The sequence below is a fragment of the Mastacembelus armatus genome, chromosome 21 (genome assembly GCF_900324485.2).
Source record: "Mastacembelus armatus chromosome 21, fMasArm1.2, whole genome shotgun sequence".
Classification (NCBI taxonomy): Eukaryota; Metazoa; Chordata; class Actinopteri; order Synbranchiformes; family Mastacembelidae; genus Mastacembelus; species Mastacembelus armatus.
This window is the reverse complement of record NC_046653.1, coordinates 9,162,890-9,182,868: the sequence shown is the minus strand read 5'-3', so window position 1 is coordinate 9,182,868 and position 19,979 is coordinate 9,162,890. Positions and strand designations below refer to the sequence as shown.

The 19,979-nt window shown below is 39.2% G+C and overlaps 1 protein-coding gene across 1 annotated transcript in view; it reads left to right on the top strand.

The window, feature by feature from the left end:
- thsd7ba (thrombospondin, type I, domain containing 7Ba) overlaps positions 1-19,979 on the top strand; it is a 197,610-nt gene that overhangs the window by 90,353 nt on the left and 87,278 nt on the right. The window contains exon 5 of the mRNA XM_026294497.1: positions 18,013-18,862. Within this exon, the coding sequence (XP_026150282.1) occupies positions 18,013-18,862 (850 nt within the window). The remainder of the gene's footprint in view (positions 1-18,012; positions 18,863-19,979) is intronic.

Here is a 19,979-nt window from a genome sequence, read left to right as displayed (position 1 = left end):
CAAGATTCATGATGTGAAGCCTTGTTTATTCTACACTTACTGTGACTTGTTTGCTGTTCGAAAAACAGTGCTTCCTTTGTTTGGCAAAAAAAAAAAAAACACTACCTGGGAACATAATCAGAAACAATAAAGCAGCAATAAAGTAATACTGTGCAAAGTAAAAAAAAAGGGGCTATGTCACAACTGCAAATGAATACATCTTTGCTCTAACAGTGTCAAACAACATGCATGCTGCCTTGAGAAGTGGTCTAATCAGTGTGAGTGTACCATGGTGGTGCAGTGCTTTTAATAAACCTGACTCTAACCCTGTTGCATTAATCCTATCAGACTGATTATCCATTTTTCTTCAGAAATAATATAATATGATACCAAAATAGATGTGTGTAATTTTTATTTCCAGTTGTTTATTTTCTTATGTTGAATGTCAGGATGTTGAATGTCAGTACTTAGTACTTCCTAGAAATGTCAGACTTTGGAGAGAAGATTACTTAGAACTTATTTCATGGTCATGACAACCAGTGACTAATAATTTGTAGAGTTGGAACATCTAAGGCTGGTTAATTAACAGTGACTATGGTAGTAACTTAAATTTTGGGGTTTGGTAATATTATGCAGCATCATTTCATTTGTTTTTATGTTTTGGTTTGGAAGCTTGGCCTATGTTTAATTTTATCTTGGCAGCATGTTATTTGTTATATTCAGTCTTAGCACATGTTTCTCCTTGGGATGAGCAGCCACATAATTATTTGTTGTTGAGAGCAGAGGAAGAGCTGGATCGACCAATTGGACTCAATGTGCACAACAGGTCAATTTAATTCATTCTGCTAATGCTTGGTTTTCATCCCCTTTTTTATTTAGCACGACTGTTGAACACAATTATGGGAGTGACTCCTTAATCACAGGGTGGATTCCACAGTTTGCAATTTTCTGCTGTACTTATGAGGTGCCCATTTCCTAAATGGTAAAATGAAGAAATTTCAAGGAGCTTAACTAGATATCTGTGCTGCTGTAATATAAACATATTGGGGTCATTTTCTCCACAATAAACTCAAGGGCTGAAATTGGCATTGGTACATACAATAATTTTTAATATTGGTATATATAGTATACTTCATTTGGCTAACACAGAAAAACACATTAGGGAGGATTTGTTATACAGAACAAGGCGTGTGTAGTTTGTCTTCAGGTCCTTAGTGGAGTGGGTTAATGAGTAAGGTGAACAATAATTCTAGAGTATGTGTTCATGTGCTGCAAGAAGGGATACTTAAAAATATCACAATCTTTATTAGAATAATGACGGAAAAAAGCCAAACTATGTATGTGTGTATATATCTCTTTATTAATATTTCAGCTTGTATTTATATTCATTATACAGTTATTCTATTGACAGGTTAGGGTAGAATAGGACAGACAATTAAATCAGGTAGAACCATAATGCTGCTGTCTTTTCAATTGGCAATTATTAATAACTGCTAAGAAGGTTTGATCATCTATTTAATATCCTGATCTGCAAATTTTGTAATTATGAGAAGAAGTAAGGGGACCATTAACATCAACATGGCAACATGGCAACGTGAACAGCAGTTCACCAAATAGCTGTTGAGCTATTTCAGTGTGGACCAAAGTGATGGACCGAGATGGCCAAATGACAAACTGTTCAAATAACAGTAATTCTAAAATATTCTAAGCTGGAAATTGTAGTTATGTTGAAATTATGCCACATTGCAGATCTTTAGAAATGTCTTAATGTCTTAGGGGAGTTAGTACAAATAGTTTAATAATTATTCATCTCTGCAAAGTGACTTTACCTCAGGACTACATCCTCCCAGCCTTCAAACCCTGGATCCTGTTAATAAAAATATAGAAATTTATAAACCTGAAGTTGTAATGTTGAACTTGTGTGGAACTCAAGTGGGAGTGTAGTTCACAGAGATTTAAATGAGGCGCTCACAATGTTGCATTTCAATAAGCTGTAACTAGGGGAGAGAACACCAGTGTAATGATAAACAGACAGCGATGGGAAAAGGGTGCTGGCGGGTTTTGCTGTAGGGGTGCTTGGGGGCCTTTTCTTGATCAGGGATCATGCTCTCAGACTGGCTGATTTGGCAGCATGAGGCCTGAGACAGTAAATGCAGAAGCAACTCAATGACAAAGTCAGAAGGAACTATTCATCACAAATGAAGCAAAGCCTGAAAAACTATTTTAGGCAGAATCTAAAAAGTTTTTTTGTTTTTTTTAAATTCAGCACCATTGGTGTCAGCTGATCTTGAGTAATACCATCATTAGTAGTCAGTTTGTTCAAAGCACCATCATTTTTTTTAGTTTTGTAACTCCTTCAGTCTCTTGGCAGCATTTTCCAGTTATGCATATGGCTGACTTCTCCATAGCCATATATGCATGACATATAATGCAATATTAGAAACATTTTATTATCATGAGAAAATAGATTCTCAGTCAGCTCTGTTTTCTCTGCATTCAAGATTATGATTATTTGGACACACTATTTTGAAGTAAGTGTGGAACAGTTAATTCTTTTGTTTTGCAAGATACTCATTTTGTACTGTACTCTCCTATAGTTACTACAGTACAAAGACAGTACAAATAATGTACTTATTCTCTGGATATTTGTTTCCATAAATGCTATGTGTGAGTGCCCCAACCAAACCAGATTTTAGTACTCTATGAGCAGACTTTGTTGAAATGATGTCTGGGCTGTTCTGTGAAAGTGGGATGCAGGTAAAGGTGCTTATGTTTGAGTTTTGCAGGATGTCAGTTTGCAAGGAACTAGTAGCACGTAATTAATATAAGCTGGAAACGCCATGCATCACTTTCCTACCCCAGACGCCCAGCACTTAATCATGAAGAAAGTAGCTAGGTGAACTTTTAATTAGGATTTGTGGAATGATGTTTGATATTTTATTAGCTCCACCATGGAGGTAATATGATGGCTGTCTTTCTCTGCATTTTAAACAGTGGTTGCAAACATTCACACTTCCCACACAATGACATCCTTTGAGTTTAATAACCACATAGCTTTTACTCTGTGCTGGCAAGAGATCAGTCTAATGACTGTATCTGCTGAATTATTCCTTACCCAGATGCATGCAAGAAGCTACAACTACGGAAAAACAACATACTGACCCTGTCACCTTTGTTCTTAGAGCAACAACAAATACAGAATAGTGGCTAACGTGGAGATTTAATATGTATGCATCAAAATGAACGCTGTCTTGTAATTTTTATTTTCTGGTCTTTGATCCAGAAATAGTCTTTGCTGTTTTTGCAGAAACTGATTAATAATTTTAACAGTGCTCTAGTTCTCAAGCATTCCTTTTGGGGAATGGAAGAGCTCAGTGTACTGAGGAAGAACTGAAAATACAATGACAAGTTCTTTTTAGGGTAACCCACTGAGAAATAACAGCTGCTACCTCAATATCAGAAAGGAAAATACTTTTTATTATCCACATTTCTTTGAAACTGTATGACTTATTATGACATGGTGGCTGCAGATTTCCAACAGAGGACAGGTGGGATTTGTGGAAGGTCCCAGCGGATGAGCTCTTAGAAACATAATTAGCCGTATATCTCATTGAGTAGGTGGGTGAGAAAATTAGTAATGGGGTTTCTAATCTTTTCCTCTATAACTAATGTAGTACTTGTAGTACTTTTGATTATGTCCTGTAGATCCTAAAATGTCAGCAGAAAACCTTATCCCACCTCTCAGACTGTGATTCTTTTAAATGAATGTTAACTTGGCAGGCTGTAAACAGGTCATAGGCATTTGTCTCTGTGATCCAAAGAGCTGGCACAATGCTGACTCAAAGGTAATCCCAAATTGTGTTTTCAGTCTGGCATTGCTTAGTATACTGTTTCCAAAAAGAATAGGGTTGGGTATTTAATTAGATTTTTACTTACTGGTGCCATTGTAGCCTGTGTTTCATTACTAGTGCAAAAAAAAAAACATAGCATCATACAATGTGCCAAGCTTAGTACTAAATTTAGCCTCTTGATTTCTTGTTTTCTGTTATTATCTTGCAACTCAGGGAATCATCTGTCATTAGGATTCTTTCCTTTTCTGATTATAAATGTTTATACAATTCAACGATGGCAAACAATCTAATTACTTGAGAGATAAGAACTATTGTATGCTCTCAACATTAATAATTTAGGACCGGAGTTAGAGACTGAACTGACTGACACACCAGCCAAAAGTAACAGAAATCATTTTTACTATTCAAACACTTCTTCCATACCTTTGACTTAGCATTTGGCTTATTTGCAGACCAAAGCCGGGGTGTCTTCTGTGTTATCTGCAGGATATGAAGGGAGGTGCATCCCCCAACTATCAGAGCCCCAAACCATCCATTAGTTTTCTGTCCTTTCCAATAAGTCTCCCAGAGGAAACAAATTCGAGGTGTCTGCACATCTCTAATGTACTCAGTGATAACAACTACCTTGGCTGCAGTGACTCATGACTTTGTTTGAATCCCTGATACAGGCAGGCTAGAAACTGCTGTGTTGGTCGAGGTGTTTTAATGTATAGCAACATAGTGTTTTTAGCCAGTTACACTATATGGTGTATTATTTCTATATTGTTGCAACATAGAATAAAAGTCGGCATAAATGGATATCTTGTAGCTTAGCATTGAGCTTTTGTTGATGTTACCACTCAGAGTAGCAAACACTCTGAGGTTCAGTTACTGGCACATCTGAAATTAAAAAAGGTTGGATGGGCAGTGATAGTAATGCTAGAAACTGTTATCCTGTCTGGTCATTATTTATTTGACTTGCCAGAGATGACCATAAAATGAAGGAGTGTATGATTAATAACTGAGGGACAAAGGGAACACAAATGACAGCTGGAGGGTAGTTGAAGTATTTAGCTTGTGCAGGTTGTATTCTGCAGGCTATCTGACTTGGGTAATCACTTCTGTCAGAGAAACTCACTTGACATGGGGTACTCATAGAATTGCTCCTCAATTAAGCCCCGGGACCATTTTGTGTTAGATTAAAGGGAACACAAATTGCTGTGATTTAAGTCTGTATCATGAAATGAACCTGGAACATAGACAAAGAATTACTCCTGAGCAACAGTGCGTTCGTGAACTGTAATTTATTCTCTCTGATGGTGAGGCAGATGTTTGGTGGGATTGGAAGGTCAGTACTGAAGTATTACCACTTCTGATTCTGATTTCTCCCTTTGAGAATCAAACCTTGCAAACATCTTTTATACTAAGCACTTTTCTTTACAAGTAATTTTAGCTCAAATTAATCATAAAATGACAATTATTGAAGGTTACCTGTAATAACCTAGGATACGAACAGTTGCACTTTTCATCTGTGCTTCATGGCAAATACTTAGAGACAGAAAAAGATGGCAATTAAATTATATGAATGTAGGTTCAAGTGCTGCTTCACTGTATTTGCTGAAAGAACACCAGGTATGCTTTGAAATTACTTACATAGTTGAATTCACAAAGCTTTTTGAGTGATGCCCTGTAATATAATTGTTGCAAAAAGTGAACGCATTAAACTGAACACTGTTATGCCAACGCAGAATGAGACTGTCTTCTTCAATAGTAGGCTATACTAGATTACCTCAACCTGAACATAGTGAGAAGTGAGTGGGCATTGAGGTCGATGCATTAGAGTACGAACTCATAGGCAGTGGAGCCTCACACTTGAATCCTGTCTTGGAACAATATTAGAAATAATTTTTGCTTTGATGCTGGACAGACAGCATACAGTTGGTATAAAAGCCTTTCTTTGAAAACAGCTCCCTGCATCAGAAGCAAAAGAGGCTGTTGCAATTGTCAGTCTGGGCCATGAAAGCAAACCAGTGTGTTAAAACAGGGTAAAAAGCCCCACAGAGCTGATGGGAGCTGCACAGTCAGGGGATAATTCACTGTGGGTTCATCACTTACAGCAACTCCCTTCACATTATATATAGCCAATTGAATGGTCGGTAATAAGAAAATTGAAAATAGTTTCAAGAAATTAATTGAGTTTTGTGACTTTCTAGGCAGGAACCTTTCTGTGTGGAGTTTGCATGTTCTCCCTGTGCTTGTGTGGGTTTTCTCCAGGTACTCTGGTTTCCTCCCACAGTCCAAAAACATGTATGTCAGGTTGATTGGTGACTCTAAATTGCCCATAGGAGTGAGTGTGAGTGTGTGAGGTTGTTTGTCTCTATGTGGCCCTGTGATGGACTGGTGACCTGTCCAGGGTGGACCCCTGCCTTTCACCCAAAGAGAGCTGGGATAGGCTCCAGCAGATCCCTGTCACCCTGGTTAAGGAATAAGTGGGTATAGATAATGGATGGATGAACTTTCTATGACCTTATCCAGCAAGTTATGGTTGTGTAAACTTAACCATGTCATAAGGGCAACATATAAGTGAATGCTTTGTGTTGCTTGGTTGGTTGAATGGAAAACATATTTTTGTTGCAGTTTGCTGGTCATAGTCGTTGTGGTAGGTAAAACATGCCTTTCGTGATACGAAGCATTTCCACGTCACATGCAAGGAGAAATAGAGCAGCACTTTGGGACTTGCTGCTCAAACTGAGAGCCTCTGGGATGCATCCTTAATCAGTGCTGATCTCAAGCTACTACAGATTTTCAACCATGAAGGCAACCTCATCAAAGCTCTTTTCAAACCAGTGTTAATTTCAACAAACATTATGATGCAAAAACAAACAAACAAAAAAATGACCTATTTTTCACAACAAAAAAAAAACCATATTAAATAAAAAGTAACATTTGAAAACAACAGCTATGATTTTTTGTTAGACAATAAAAATTAAACACAGCTAAAAGATAGGTGACTAGACCTGAAGGTAAATTTGCTAATCTTAATGCAAAATTTTATTTAGAGACTTGCTGCATCTGTGGAATCCCAAACTGTAGCCTGTGATAAGTAAAACAGTTTCCTCAGCTCTTAATTAACATTACTTTCAGTCGTATATCCTTTGTGTTGCTATCAAAAGGAAGAAATAACTTCCAGGATTAATGTTGGCAGTTTACCATTTAAATCTTCCTCTCGGTGCTGCAGTCACTTTATTCTTTGTTCTTCATGCAGTTATTCCCAAACCAGCCAATACATGTCTCTCTCTTTTTTACTCACTTGCATAATCATTCAGTAATTACATTTAAAGCATTTGAGCCAGTGCTTGGATATAGTGTAATGTCAAATTGTGCTGTGTGTTCTTTATTCTATGGTTTATATTCATTATGGTGGTTTTCAGTGGACAAAGTATTATTTGAAACAAAGTGGCAGAATGGAAATTGTTGCAACTGTTCCCAGGGCTGCAGTGTTTGAACGTTTCAACATTGTTTTGTTTCACAACAGAATTAGCAGAAACAGTATATCATACAGACTGTGCTGCTTCATCGGAGATACAGTTGTCACTTTATCTCTGTCCTTCTGTGACCCTGGTCACCTGCATTATCAAAACACAGGGGTATTTCCTCAGGTTGCTGCCTGTAGGTACGGTCATTAGTTCTGCTCCTGTGCTTACAGGGGAGAGATCCCAGGTCAGTGAAAGACACTGAGACAGAGGAGTGAATGACATCCTTTCCAATTACTTGTCACCTCTACACACACTGGTGTGGGGACTTGAGAAGACCACATGAGACAAGCAATTACACGGAAAAAGATTTTGATCACCGCAGAGGAAGAGCACACCTCTGGCTGGTCCCCGCTACAGTCTTGATGCCTTAAAATGATTCCGACTAAAGTACTGTGGCATTTATAAGCGTAAACGCATTGATTCTCAGAGACAACCCCAAAGGGCTTTTTCAATGTAAAATCAAAGAGGGATCTATCTTTATAAACAAGTCCCCAGAGGAAATACAATACATGCTTTGTGGGTGAACTAACAGGTCCTCTAAGGCAACTTAATAGAAAAGCCAAACTTTTTTTTTTTTCAGTGAGAGAAGACATAGTGTCTACATTTGACCATGAGCATATATTTTGGCAAGACAGTGTGACATGCCACAAACACTATTAGGATAAAAAGGAAATGTGACTCGAACAGGATTTATTGTTAAAGCTGACTACAGAAAAACTAGTGGCCTGTGTTGTGCTGACATACCATTATACATAAATGAATACCCTATGTCAGCCTGTTAGAGTTTATAGTTCTGGGCCTTTTAGTTACAATGACATCTTACTCACAAGTTAACTGATTTACAACATTATGCGTCTAAGAAAGCACTAGAAGCTATCAGACAAATCCCCACTTTAAAGAAGAGCTAGAAAAGATGTGGAAGGTGAAGGCAACAGTGGTCCCCGTGGTAATCGGCACCCTCGGGGCTGTGACCCCCAAACTGGGAGAGTGGCTCCAACAGATCCCAGGAACAACATCAGAGATCTCAGTCCAGAGGAGCGCAGTGCTAGGAACAGCTAAGATACTGCGAAGAACCCTCAAACTCCCAGACCTCTGGTAGAGGACCTGAGATTGAGGAAGACACACACCACCCATAGGGGTGAGAGGGGAAATTTTTTGTGTGTGTGTGTGTGTGTGTGTGTGTGTGTGAGGGTGTGTGTGTGTATGTGTGTATGTATATAATACTGTATATATAAAGGTAAACTTTATATATGTAGCCACATGGTGATATTCTTAGCCATTTTTTTCCTTTGCCATGTTAATATATTTTATGACTTTGAACTTAAAAAAGCAACAGATTACTTTAGTCTTTGATGGTATTACCTTCATGTGTACCTTCAATTCAAATATATACATTGCCAGTAAAGCAAACAGCAAACTTCTTGAAAAAAGTGGCATAGCTGAATAAAATACAAAAGGTGGGCAACTTATGTGCAAAACATATAAAAAGCAAGTCAAAAACAATGTGTAAGTTAAATGTGTCCTATTCCACCCCCACGTGTCTAACCCCAGAGACTGACAGTGAGGCTCCCAGATGCAAATCTTGTACAGACATGAAAATAAACTGATGAAATTGGGACTTTACAGTATGTATAAATCGCTGGAGTGCAGGATGGAGAGGCATGGTTACGCACAGTTACTGTCCCTTTGGATAGACCAATTAAGATGTCTCAGCTTTTCACTTAGTGCAACACATGTCCCCCTGCAAACACTGCAGTCAGAGATGTAGTCAACAGTACACAATGACTACACAAACATATATATATATATATATATATATATATATATATACATGGAATCCCACAGGAAAATGGAAACCAAGAAGAAGCCACAAGTAAAGCCGCCACAGAGAGTACCTACAGAGAGTAAGACAAGTCCTCAGAGAACAAGGTCCAAGCCATCAACACCTACGCCCTGCCAGTCATTAGATAGCCCACTGGCATAATAAGCTGGCCAAAAGAGGACATAGAAGCCACTGATGTCACAATGCATGGAGGGTTTCACCCCAAATCCAGTACTGTACAGACTGGAGGAAGAAATGAGGCTGAGGACTGGTGAGCGTCAGAGCCACCATCGGAGATGAAACAGTAAAGATCCCTGAGTACATCAGGAAGATGGCCCCGACTGATGGAGTACTTAGTGAATATCTCATGGCAGGACAAACCCCTGCATGGTAAGCTATGTATCACCGACAGATAGAAGAATTGGCTGATATCGAAGTCGTACCGGTGGCTGGAAAAAGGCTGGACTGATAGACAGCACAGAGGCACTAATCGTAGCAGCACAAGATCGATAGAGACTGGGGTCTATCACACCAGGCAGGACCCCAGGTGCAGGCTTTGCAAAGATGCCCCTGAGACAATCCAGTACATAACTGCAGGTTGTAAGATGCTAGCAGGCAGGGCATACATGGAACGTCATAACCAAGTGGCCGGCATAGTGTACAGGAACATCTGTGCCAAGTATGAGCTGGAGGTCCCAAGGTCAAAATGGGACACACCTCCAAAGGTGGTGGAGAATGACCGAGCTAAGATCCTGTGGGACTTCCAGATACAGACCGACAAACAGGTGATGGCTAACCAACCGGACATAATAGTGGTGGACAAACAACAGAAGAAAGCAGTAGTGGTAGATGTGGCAATCCCAAGTGACAGCAACATCACAAAGAAGGAACATGAGAAGCTTGAAAAATACCAGGGGCTGAAAGAACAGGCAGAAATCATGTGGAAGGTGAAGGCAACAGTGGTCCCCGTGGTAATCGGCACCCTCGGGGCTGTGACCCCCAAACTGGGAGAGTGGCTCCCAGGAGCAACATCGGTGCTCTCAGTTCAGAAGAGCGCAGTGCTAGGAACAGCTAAGAAACAAAGATGCAAAGAACCCTCAAATGCCCGGGCCTCTAGAGGGTAGAGGACCCAAGATTGAGGAAGACACACCCACACCACCCGTAGGGGTGAGAAGGGAAATTTAGCATCACGAGTATTAAAAGTAATAATTATTATGTTATCTTGAAAAAACGATGCATGTTTTTTGTGATAATGGGGTCATTTCACTCATTGTCTCAAGGTAACAAAAGACAGATTTGTCAAGGGTTATTTTATCTTGCATTAGACAACGGTGGGTGGATAGATGTGAGCACATTTTCCCCAGGTTTCTATGCCTTTATAACAAAGATTTGCAAATTATTCAGAATTTTGTGAATGCTGAATTTATAGAGATGCAGTGAAGTTTACTAGAGATGGCCTTACTATACGAAGACATACACTAGCTTAGAAAATGTCATATAGTTAAGCCCTTGGTATTTCTCCAGCTTCTCATGTTCCTTCTTTCTGATGTTGCTGTCACTTGGGATCGCTACATCTACCACTACTGCTCTACTACACACACACACACACACACACATATATATATATATACACACATATATTTCCCTTTTAGGTGGACCACATTTTTCAATGTTTACTGAATTCAAAATCTGGCTGGTCTGGTTCTGCCTGAAGTGGTTCTGACAATCTGACAAAAATCTTTGTGGGTATTCTTTTCTGGCAAGTCCTTACTTATTCATATAGTCAGTGTGGTTCTGTGGTTCAGGTGCTACAGCTATTTTCATTTTAGGTGTTTTTGCTCCAAATCAGGGGTGGAGTGGAAGAGGTTAAAATACTCCAAAGGTGTTCTATACAAACTTTCATTCCTTGTGCCATCTATAAATGTCATCTCTGCTACACCTTTTGCACTCATGCAGCCCCATATCAACACACTCTCAGCCCACTTTTCACTGTTGGCACTGGTGCTATGCAGTCACTGCTGTAGCACTTGCCAGGTCCATGCCAAACAGGCCGGACCCCATCTGATCCAGCCTAATTTATTTTGGTTTTATCTGACCAAAAAATGTGATGGCAGCATTTATCATGTTGGTTGGCAAAGCTTAAGCTTTCATTATTGTGCTTTTTTTCTGCTAATTATTTGAACATTCTGTCAAAGCCCAGAATGACAGATGTTACGCCAAGTTCGGTCTGACTGCAGGTAACTGCTCTTCCACTGCACAACTGAAGCAGCAACTACAAGGCAATGGAATCATATCTAAATAAGGTTTAATCCAATCAGTTTTATTTGTAAAGCACCTTTAGTGCAGGTTTGAATGCAGCATGAAGCGTTTTACAACTCCCTGACAAACTCAGTAGACAGAATAAATGTGAAGAGAAAAAGCTATAAAATAATCTTAGTCAGAGACTAAAGATATAAGAAATAATACAAAAATCAATAAAACAGAATAAAATAAATTATTAAAACATGAATAAACTAATAATACACAATAAATTATATAAGGGCGAACAAACCATTTTAAGATCTAAAAATTAAAAAAAAAATGAATACAGAGAATAAATACTGAATGTAAAATATTTTGGCTTTATTCAAAGCTAGGTTAAAGTTTGCTGCTCTCATTTTCCCAGGCAGACTCTTCCAACAGCTCAGAGCACTAAAACTAAAAGCAGACCCACCACTTTGGAACAACTAAAAGACTTGTGCCAGAGGACCTGAGAGGCCATGCTGGACACTGGAAGCATGTTAAGTAGGCTGGTGCAAGAACATGGAGTGATTTCAGTAGTAAAGTAAAATTAATTTTAAAATCAATATAGCAACTAACAGGGAACTATTGTAAGGACTTAAAAACTGGTTTAATGGGCTCACTACTTCTGGCCCAAGTCAGCTTGCACACAGCAGTCTGTTATTTGTTTTTCTCCACTTTACTCTGTTGTTGTATGGCTGTGTAACTGAAAGACTGTCCTGACAACAAAGTGTGAAAGGTCTCTGAATGAGTCATGCTAATACCGACTAAAGATGATTGATTACTCAGATGCTGGTATTAAAACTATCCTCTTCATGATTTAGGAGAGTGTAGATTTGAGAGAAGTGGAGAAACTTGTGGGTTCTGTATTATAGTTTATGGAGAAAATTAGACTGTCTCTTTAAACACCTACTGCAACCAGACTGCAGACTTTGGAGCCATTCCCACTCTGTGTATTTATTTGTCTGTCCCTTTATCGCACATAATGTCTTCGACACCTCTAATCAAATTTCCATTAATGGAAGGAAATGAGTCTTATTGCTACAGATGCATTTTAAAATGACACTGGCTGATGAGGGGTTTGCATTACAGATCTTATTTGGTTAGTTAATGATTGGCCTACATGGGGATTACATCACTTAGTGGGCACAACTTGTATTAGTCCTGTCTTGTTTATACTGCTGCCCATTGAGATAATGATCAGATATTCAAGTAGGTCTGGCACTGCTGCTGCAGGGCTGAATGCTGAATTATAACCAAAGCCCACTGGGGCCATGTGTGTAGTATTGCAGCCTCCAGGGTACATAATTAATTAGTGTGGGATATTAAAGCTACATTTGATGCTTTGCCTCAAGATAATGCAAACTGCAATAAGCAAATGCTATAATGCATCCCCTTATTGAGCATTTATGGACATATGTGATTTATATTAAAGCAGGAAAGTTACATTTTCTCACAGTAGCTGCTTATCACACAAATGTTATTTTTAGCTGCCAGCGATGGGTGTCTTTTTTGTCTTAATCTGCCTGTGAATTGTCTCCTGGCTATGAATTCTAACTTCTTTAGCTCATACATATATCACTAATTTTCCATGAACCTGCTACATAAACACTTGGTTAAAACAAGCTGATTCAGGCCTTCTGGAGATGGATGGACTGCCTGATGATAATCTGATGAATTTCTGCATATATGAATGTTGTAATTGAAGATGCACCTCACTGCTCATAAATTACAGCTGATGGAAGTGTGGCATGGGGGACAGCTCTCGGCATAATGAGGCTCAGTGGCATAGGTATCATTTAATTAAAAAGTGTTGTGACAAAGGACGCACGTATCCAAACAGTCAAACTTAACTCAGGGAGCGAAGTTGAAGATGGATTGTGACTAGATTCAGCAGATGTTTGTGAAAATGTGCAAAAAGCTACAGCAAAAGAAAATGCTTCACTCTATGTGTGTGTGTGTGTGTGTGTATCACTGTAATAAATTACTAACTGACTTGATAAACATCTAATTTCAAAGTGTGGTGTTGTTCTTGTCATGTTACAATAATGAATATTTGTGAGAACTGAAACAATTGAAAGCTTCCTGAGAAGTTCAAGCCTAATAAAATGTTTGGAACAGAACGTTGCATTGAATAGATCAATACGATCAATGAATGGCAAACACAAAAATGTCGTCCTGTCATTTCAAAAGAGTGGTTGGGTGCCTAAAATCCAGCATAATAATTCATGCTTTAACTTGACTTCGTCGACACTGTTGCAATTGTGTTTAATTCAATAAACAACAAAATGTGTGGTGTGAAACTTTTAAGACGCACTAGTAAACATCGCACATTGACTCTCCTGAAATGGTGGCATGGACCTGGAAAATGTTGCCCAAAACACCTATTAAGATTTGTCGCCATGACTCAGTGATGCTTTTAACAAATGTAATTAAAGGCACCAGAGAGGTAAAAGATTTAACAGTGGTGAGTGCAGTTTTGTCTTGATAGAGCGCTGCTTGCTGCTGCTTAGGAGACAGTTTACTGCTTTTCCGTTGGTTTCCTTTTTGTCTCTGTCTCCCTGGTTTCAGGGCACAGTGGAGATTGTTTTTGTTGTGTTACTTTTTATTGTTGTGCAGCTTTGTTTCTCTTATTTGTCCAACTTAAGGGTTCAGATGAACACTGCTGAAAAAGACAATACGTGGTCAGTCATGCGACACCAGCTGAGCTTAATTTCTATCTTTTCCTGTATTGCAGTGTAGTCTACTCAAACATATCAGTTTTTTCTCATATCAGCATGTAAATGAAATAGTAAATATGGGAGGGCCCCCATAGTTACTGGAGCACCTCGGAGGTGTAAGCAAGGCGACTAAGCGCGACAGGAATGGCGGAGCTAGGGGTGACTGGTTCCTCCTGAGAGGCTGACAGACGCTGATGCTGACAGATCGAGGGAGTGATTATTCAGAGCTTAGGAGATGAACTAGTGCTTGTGTTAGCTGGCTCCCCTGGCAGCCGAATCACTCCCAATCACACCTCCATAAATCACGCACACATATCCTGGCACAATTTAAAAACAGTACAATTGAGCAAAGGTGATGAAGGTGGTGAAGAGCAGTTATCATTAAAGAGTGACTGCAAGAGCAGTGCACTCAGCTGAAAGAACAGGAAGGACATGACCTACATTCAGACTAAAGGTCTTGGTCCTCAGCTGTGAATGGATGCTCATATCTCTTTCTTGTTGAGAGCTTGGTGTAACTTTTCTTTTCTTTCTTTTTCTTTTTTGGTCTTTTTAGATTTGATTGAAATAAGAAAGGTTTTTTTTTTTTTTTAACCAGTTTCATGTTTCATGTTTTGTTGGCTACAACTACAGTTTGTGAAAATAAATTTGACTGATATCTACTGCCCAATATGTTAAGATATTATTATATAAGTAGATGTTTCCAGGAGCTTCATGATGTGAGTGAACGTTCATAACCTCTTCTCTGTTCTAACATGATGTTGCTATGTTTCAAGGTGTATAAAGTATCTTTGAGGTTGTAACCAAATAGCCTGGCAATTTGTCTTAAGGCAGAGCTCAAACTATCGGTTTAAACTGAAGCAGAAATTATGTTAGTTCAGGTTAATGCAGCGTGCGTCAGTCTAAACATGCATTCAGAAAGAAAAAATAATGAATGAAATGCTGCAGGGGAGTCAGTGGCACATGTTGCTGTTTAAAGTGCAAATGCTCCACAGGCTATGTCAAACAACATACTCCCTAAATGTTTCATGTCTGGCAAGCTCCACTGGTCCAGTTTGGTTATACAACTATTTTTGTTTGGCGTCATGTATAATGTGGCCAATTTTGAGGTGATTTTCAAGGTAGCCTATATAAAACAGCCAGCCTGAATTTACAAATGGCCTTTAGTTTAGAAAGCCTAATGTAACTAAATATTTCTCTGCCTTCAATGGCATATTGACCTTGAAATAGCATCCTCGCAGAAAAAAAGAATAGTTGATATAGTTGAATAGTTGATCTGTACTGCAGTCAGGCAGCACTGTCTACAGCAGGACCCTATAGAGCATCCAACAGTGTAAAACCAACAATGGCCCTTCCTCAAAGGACTTGACTCCAACCCAAATCATTTTGTCCCCAGTTGATAAATGTTTTTTTTTTTTTTTTTTTTTACAGTAACACAGCACTGTTAGTCCTTTGTGTTAATATTTGCAAAAGCCAGCAAAAAGGGAAAATAATTGCACGGCAACATTGACATATTGTGTACAAGTCACAGCTGCAGTATGAAAGAAAGCATAGGCTACTGGTTGATAATACACAATACAGTTTCAGAATTTATGAGTTTGCAAAATAACTGGACTATGTTTCACACTGTGTGGGACACAGATGGTCCTGTTTTTGATATTGCACCTCGGTGTCTTTATTCACGTCCTCAGTGGACAAATCACTTTGTCTTCTTGCCTCTGTTAAAAAAAAAAATCTCTCTGTCACTTCACGTTATAACATTTTGGGACTGAAATACTTCATTTTGAGCTTTTGTCATTACTGTGACATTCTCCATTCATTGTATTGTACAAAGCAAATGCATAAGACAAAAAGATCACACGAGTGAATGATAATAATGTTAGTTACACAGTAAGTCCCCATTAACATTGCAAAGCCAAGATGAATAAACTCAATGATGTGCTTCGATGAACTATGAAACAATTCAGTAGTTTGAAATATGCCCCCTTAAGCAGAAATCAACAGCTCCGAGGCAGTGTTGTGTCTGCGATCGGCCAGGGAACACAGTGTTAACAACATATTTCTGTGGCACGAAAAGGCATAAAACAGTTTCAGTGAGTTGTCTTTCGAAAGCAATTTAGGACGCAGCAGAATCTCATTATTACATCAATTTAATTCCAATTAGAAGAAATGAATCAAATTATCCTTTTCACAGCATGTAGCGAAGTATCTGGATGAGAAGTGAATGTGACCGATGTACAGTAGATAACCACATCGTATCAGCAAATTGATTTCATTTTGCCATATTCTGATTCATATCTGTCTCTTTTAAAAATGAATACAAAAGGTCAAAAACTAAATTAACAGAGCATATATTTGAGTTGAGAGTTAATTTAGCATTTAATTAGGAAGGTTTTTAATAATTTTCACATTGTACAGATAATAACACAGAGATCACTATATCATGGAACACCCTAGAATTGATTTGCGAGCATATTGAAATCCAGAAACAAGTATCAAGTCTTTGGTATTGGCAATGAAAAGCTTATAGTTCCCTTCTTTACAAAAACAGAGGCTGTGGTCAGCTTGAATTGGTGAAAGTAGCACATTTTATGCTACAGTTTGAAGCTGATGCTGAAGTTTTCACAGCAGGAAAAAGGCATCAGCAATTTTGTTGGCTCTCTTTCCAGAGAGTTCTTTCACTTTCCCCTTTTTGTGAGAAGTAGGAAATTACTTATAGCTGCTGCGCTTTTCTTGCACATAGTTTAATGTTGCCAAAGTAGTGGCTGTCAAATGCGGTTTTGTTTCATGCTGCAGATCCCCGACACATCAACACTTGGTTATGATGCTAAACACCTAAAAATGACATTTATTGGAATGAGCATTTTCATAAGGACTGAAAGCTTCAAATGTCAGCATGACTGATCTTGATGTTCCTTTAATTTCAGTACACAATATTTATGTTTCTGAGTTTTTTTTAAATATAAAAACCAACTGGAGCGGAGACAACCCTGTTTTTGAACTTCTCTTCTTGCGAACAGACCTATAGGACATCAAATGACTTAAATGTCAGGCCTGACATATGTTATTTTATTAAGCACATGTTTTCCATTTGACATTTTTGAACCGTGATGCTGTTAGCTGTTCCTAAATCTATCAACATCACAAAAGAAAATTGTGTTTCTCTTTTTGCTACACTGTGAATTAGTCCATAAAGGCCAGCATTATGTTCTTATACATTTCTTCTCTTTTACAGACAGAAATTCCTACTTACTGCTGAAATTCCTTTCATTTATTAATAAATTATTCTAGCCAGTGCTGGTCTTTCCACATTACGATAACTAAAACTCAAATGCAACGTGTGCTGTGAGCAAGAAGTTAGACCACTGTGAAATGCCATGCACGCCTTTCACTACTCTTTGTTCAAAAGAGCTATACAAACCTTCTATCTTTGTAGACTGGATGCTTTAATTGTTGAGGAGGTGGCTTTATTGCGATGAAATAGATATGTATTATTGGAATTCAAAACCATAGAGTTCAGCACCTGACAAACTGCTGGCCATGCTTTAAGTAACTCTAGAGATTGATCACTTTGGGATAAAGATCCTATGTGAAACTAGTCCATTCTGACCAAGAAACTAACCTTATATTTTTTATATTGATGTCCACCAGTGGCTTGATTACTTTGTGCTCCTTTGTTCCTTTCTTCTAGTGTTCATGAATGAAGCAATCATGGAGGTTAAGTGAATGGCCTTGAATTGTGCTTGATTGCAATTTCCAGATAGCTGCAATTTAAATCATCATTTTTTTTTCTAAGCCTTCAGGTTTTAATGAAAATGTCCTCTCTACGTGTCTTTTCGTGGTTGCAGGTCAGTGGGGTCAGTGTATTGGGGAGGAGTGTGGTTCTGGCGGGGTTCAGACAAGGACGATATGGTGTGTCCACATGGAGGGCTGGACAACCCACCACATCCACTGCCAGCACATGGACAAGCCAGAAAGCCAGCGGCACTGCTTTAAGGTCTGTAACTGGCACCAGGACCTCTTTGAGTGGGAGGTGTCTGACTGGGGGAACTGTGTTCTTGTCCCTTTCTTTTCCAATGAGCTCAAACTGAGGACAGTTGAGTGCATTACAGCGCAGCATGGCATGCAGAGGCGCAGAGTCCACTGTGTGCGCACTTCAAACCGTACCACAGTCACCTCGAGGATATGCGAGTTCTTTTCCCAGAAACCATCTGTGGAGCAGGCCTGTCTAATCCCCTGCCCTCAGGACTGTGTCGTTTCAGACTTTACCCCTTGGTCAAGTTGCAGCAAAACCTGTGGTTCTGGCCTGCAGCATCGGACTCGACATGTCCTAGCCACACCAATGTATGGAGGGGCAAACTGCCCCAACCTGACGTCCACCAGGACTTGTTCTAACCCTGTTGACTGCCCTGGTGGGGAAGGGGAGTACCAGTACAGCCTAAAAGTAGGGGCCTGGAGTGAATGCCGGCTACCCCATCACAAGGATGCTCTGTTAAGTGGAAGGACCACAGTGGACTTCAGCACCAGTGCCAATGAGAACAACACCGTCACGTTGCACACACAGGCTTCTCACCACCACCACCACGACCATCACCACACTCATGTGCACAGGCACCCCATGTCATGGGAACTGGAGGTGGGATACCAGACACGACAAGTCCGCTGCACACGGAGTGATGGCAAGAATGCTATGCTGAGGTAAGCCACTCACAACACAATCCTAAACCTAATAATACAAAACGTAAACCTAAGATGAATACATGTGTGCAATGCATAATACAGCCGGTTTAATTTCTTAAGGTCTGAGATAAGCTTGAGATGAGACCTGATTTGCAGTGGATAGTCATTTACAACCAATGACTACAACCAGAATATGAGTTGTGCTGTAAAAATCCTCTGCAAAATGAGTGTGTGTGTCTGTCTAGTGAAACAGTCCTGATGGAGTCGATTGCTTAAATGGTTCTTCCATGCTCGTATTGTTCTGTAACATGAGAGGAACATGATCAATGTTTTTTTATTGCTGGTGGTTATTTATTCAATTATAACAAGATTATGTGAGTACTGGTGTTTTACTAGCGCATTGCCCTGGTGGTGAGGTTGTATTGTGTTAAATGTCAAGTGCTGCTCCCCCTCTGTCCCTGTGGTTTGAGCTAACCCTGGTATTTGGATTTGATAAGAATGGATTTTTCTGCACATGCTCACACACAAAGAAGGTACACACACACACACACACACACACGCACACAGAAATATACCTACACATACAGTCAACAACATTTCATCTTGTGTTTTTGCTTTAAGGAGAGAGAAAGCCATTGTACATGTATTATATTGAATAAATGCCACTCTGCCATCTACTTGGTGTAAAGTGACACTGTTAGCTGATTGTTGAAATCAATCTGTGACTGCGTTCATAGAATCACGCTTTTTTTAATCATTTGATGTTTCTTTTATATTTGTAGTAATAAACATTACATTGACATTGTTTTCAGCTAGATGAAAGCTGAGCATTTCCAGCTTTTTGCATCACAACTCGTACAGTATGGAATAAAGTATCATGACAGTTTTAATTTGATAAGTTCTGTTTGTCACATGCCATTTGGGCTAAAATATGGTATCTTGTTATATGTTTGTTATTGTCCTCAATGAGGCAGATTTCCTGGTTTACGGTTTAAGTGTGAAGGGACCATTTATAGTACAGTGCCTGATTAGGCACTGTAGAGTGGGAGTGGAGCTTTTGAATATGGATTTCCCACCTGAGTTCTGCCTCGTTCTGCTTTTCTAATTACAGCCTAATTACAAAGCAACATTTTAA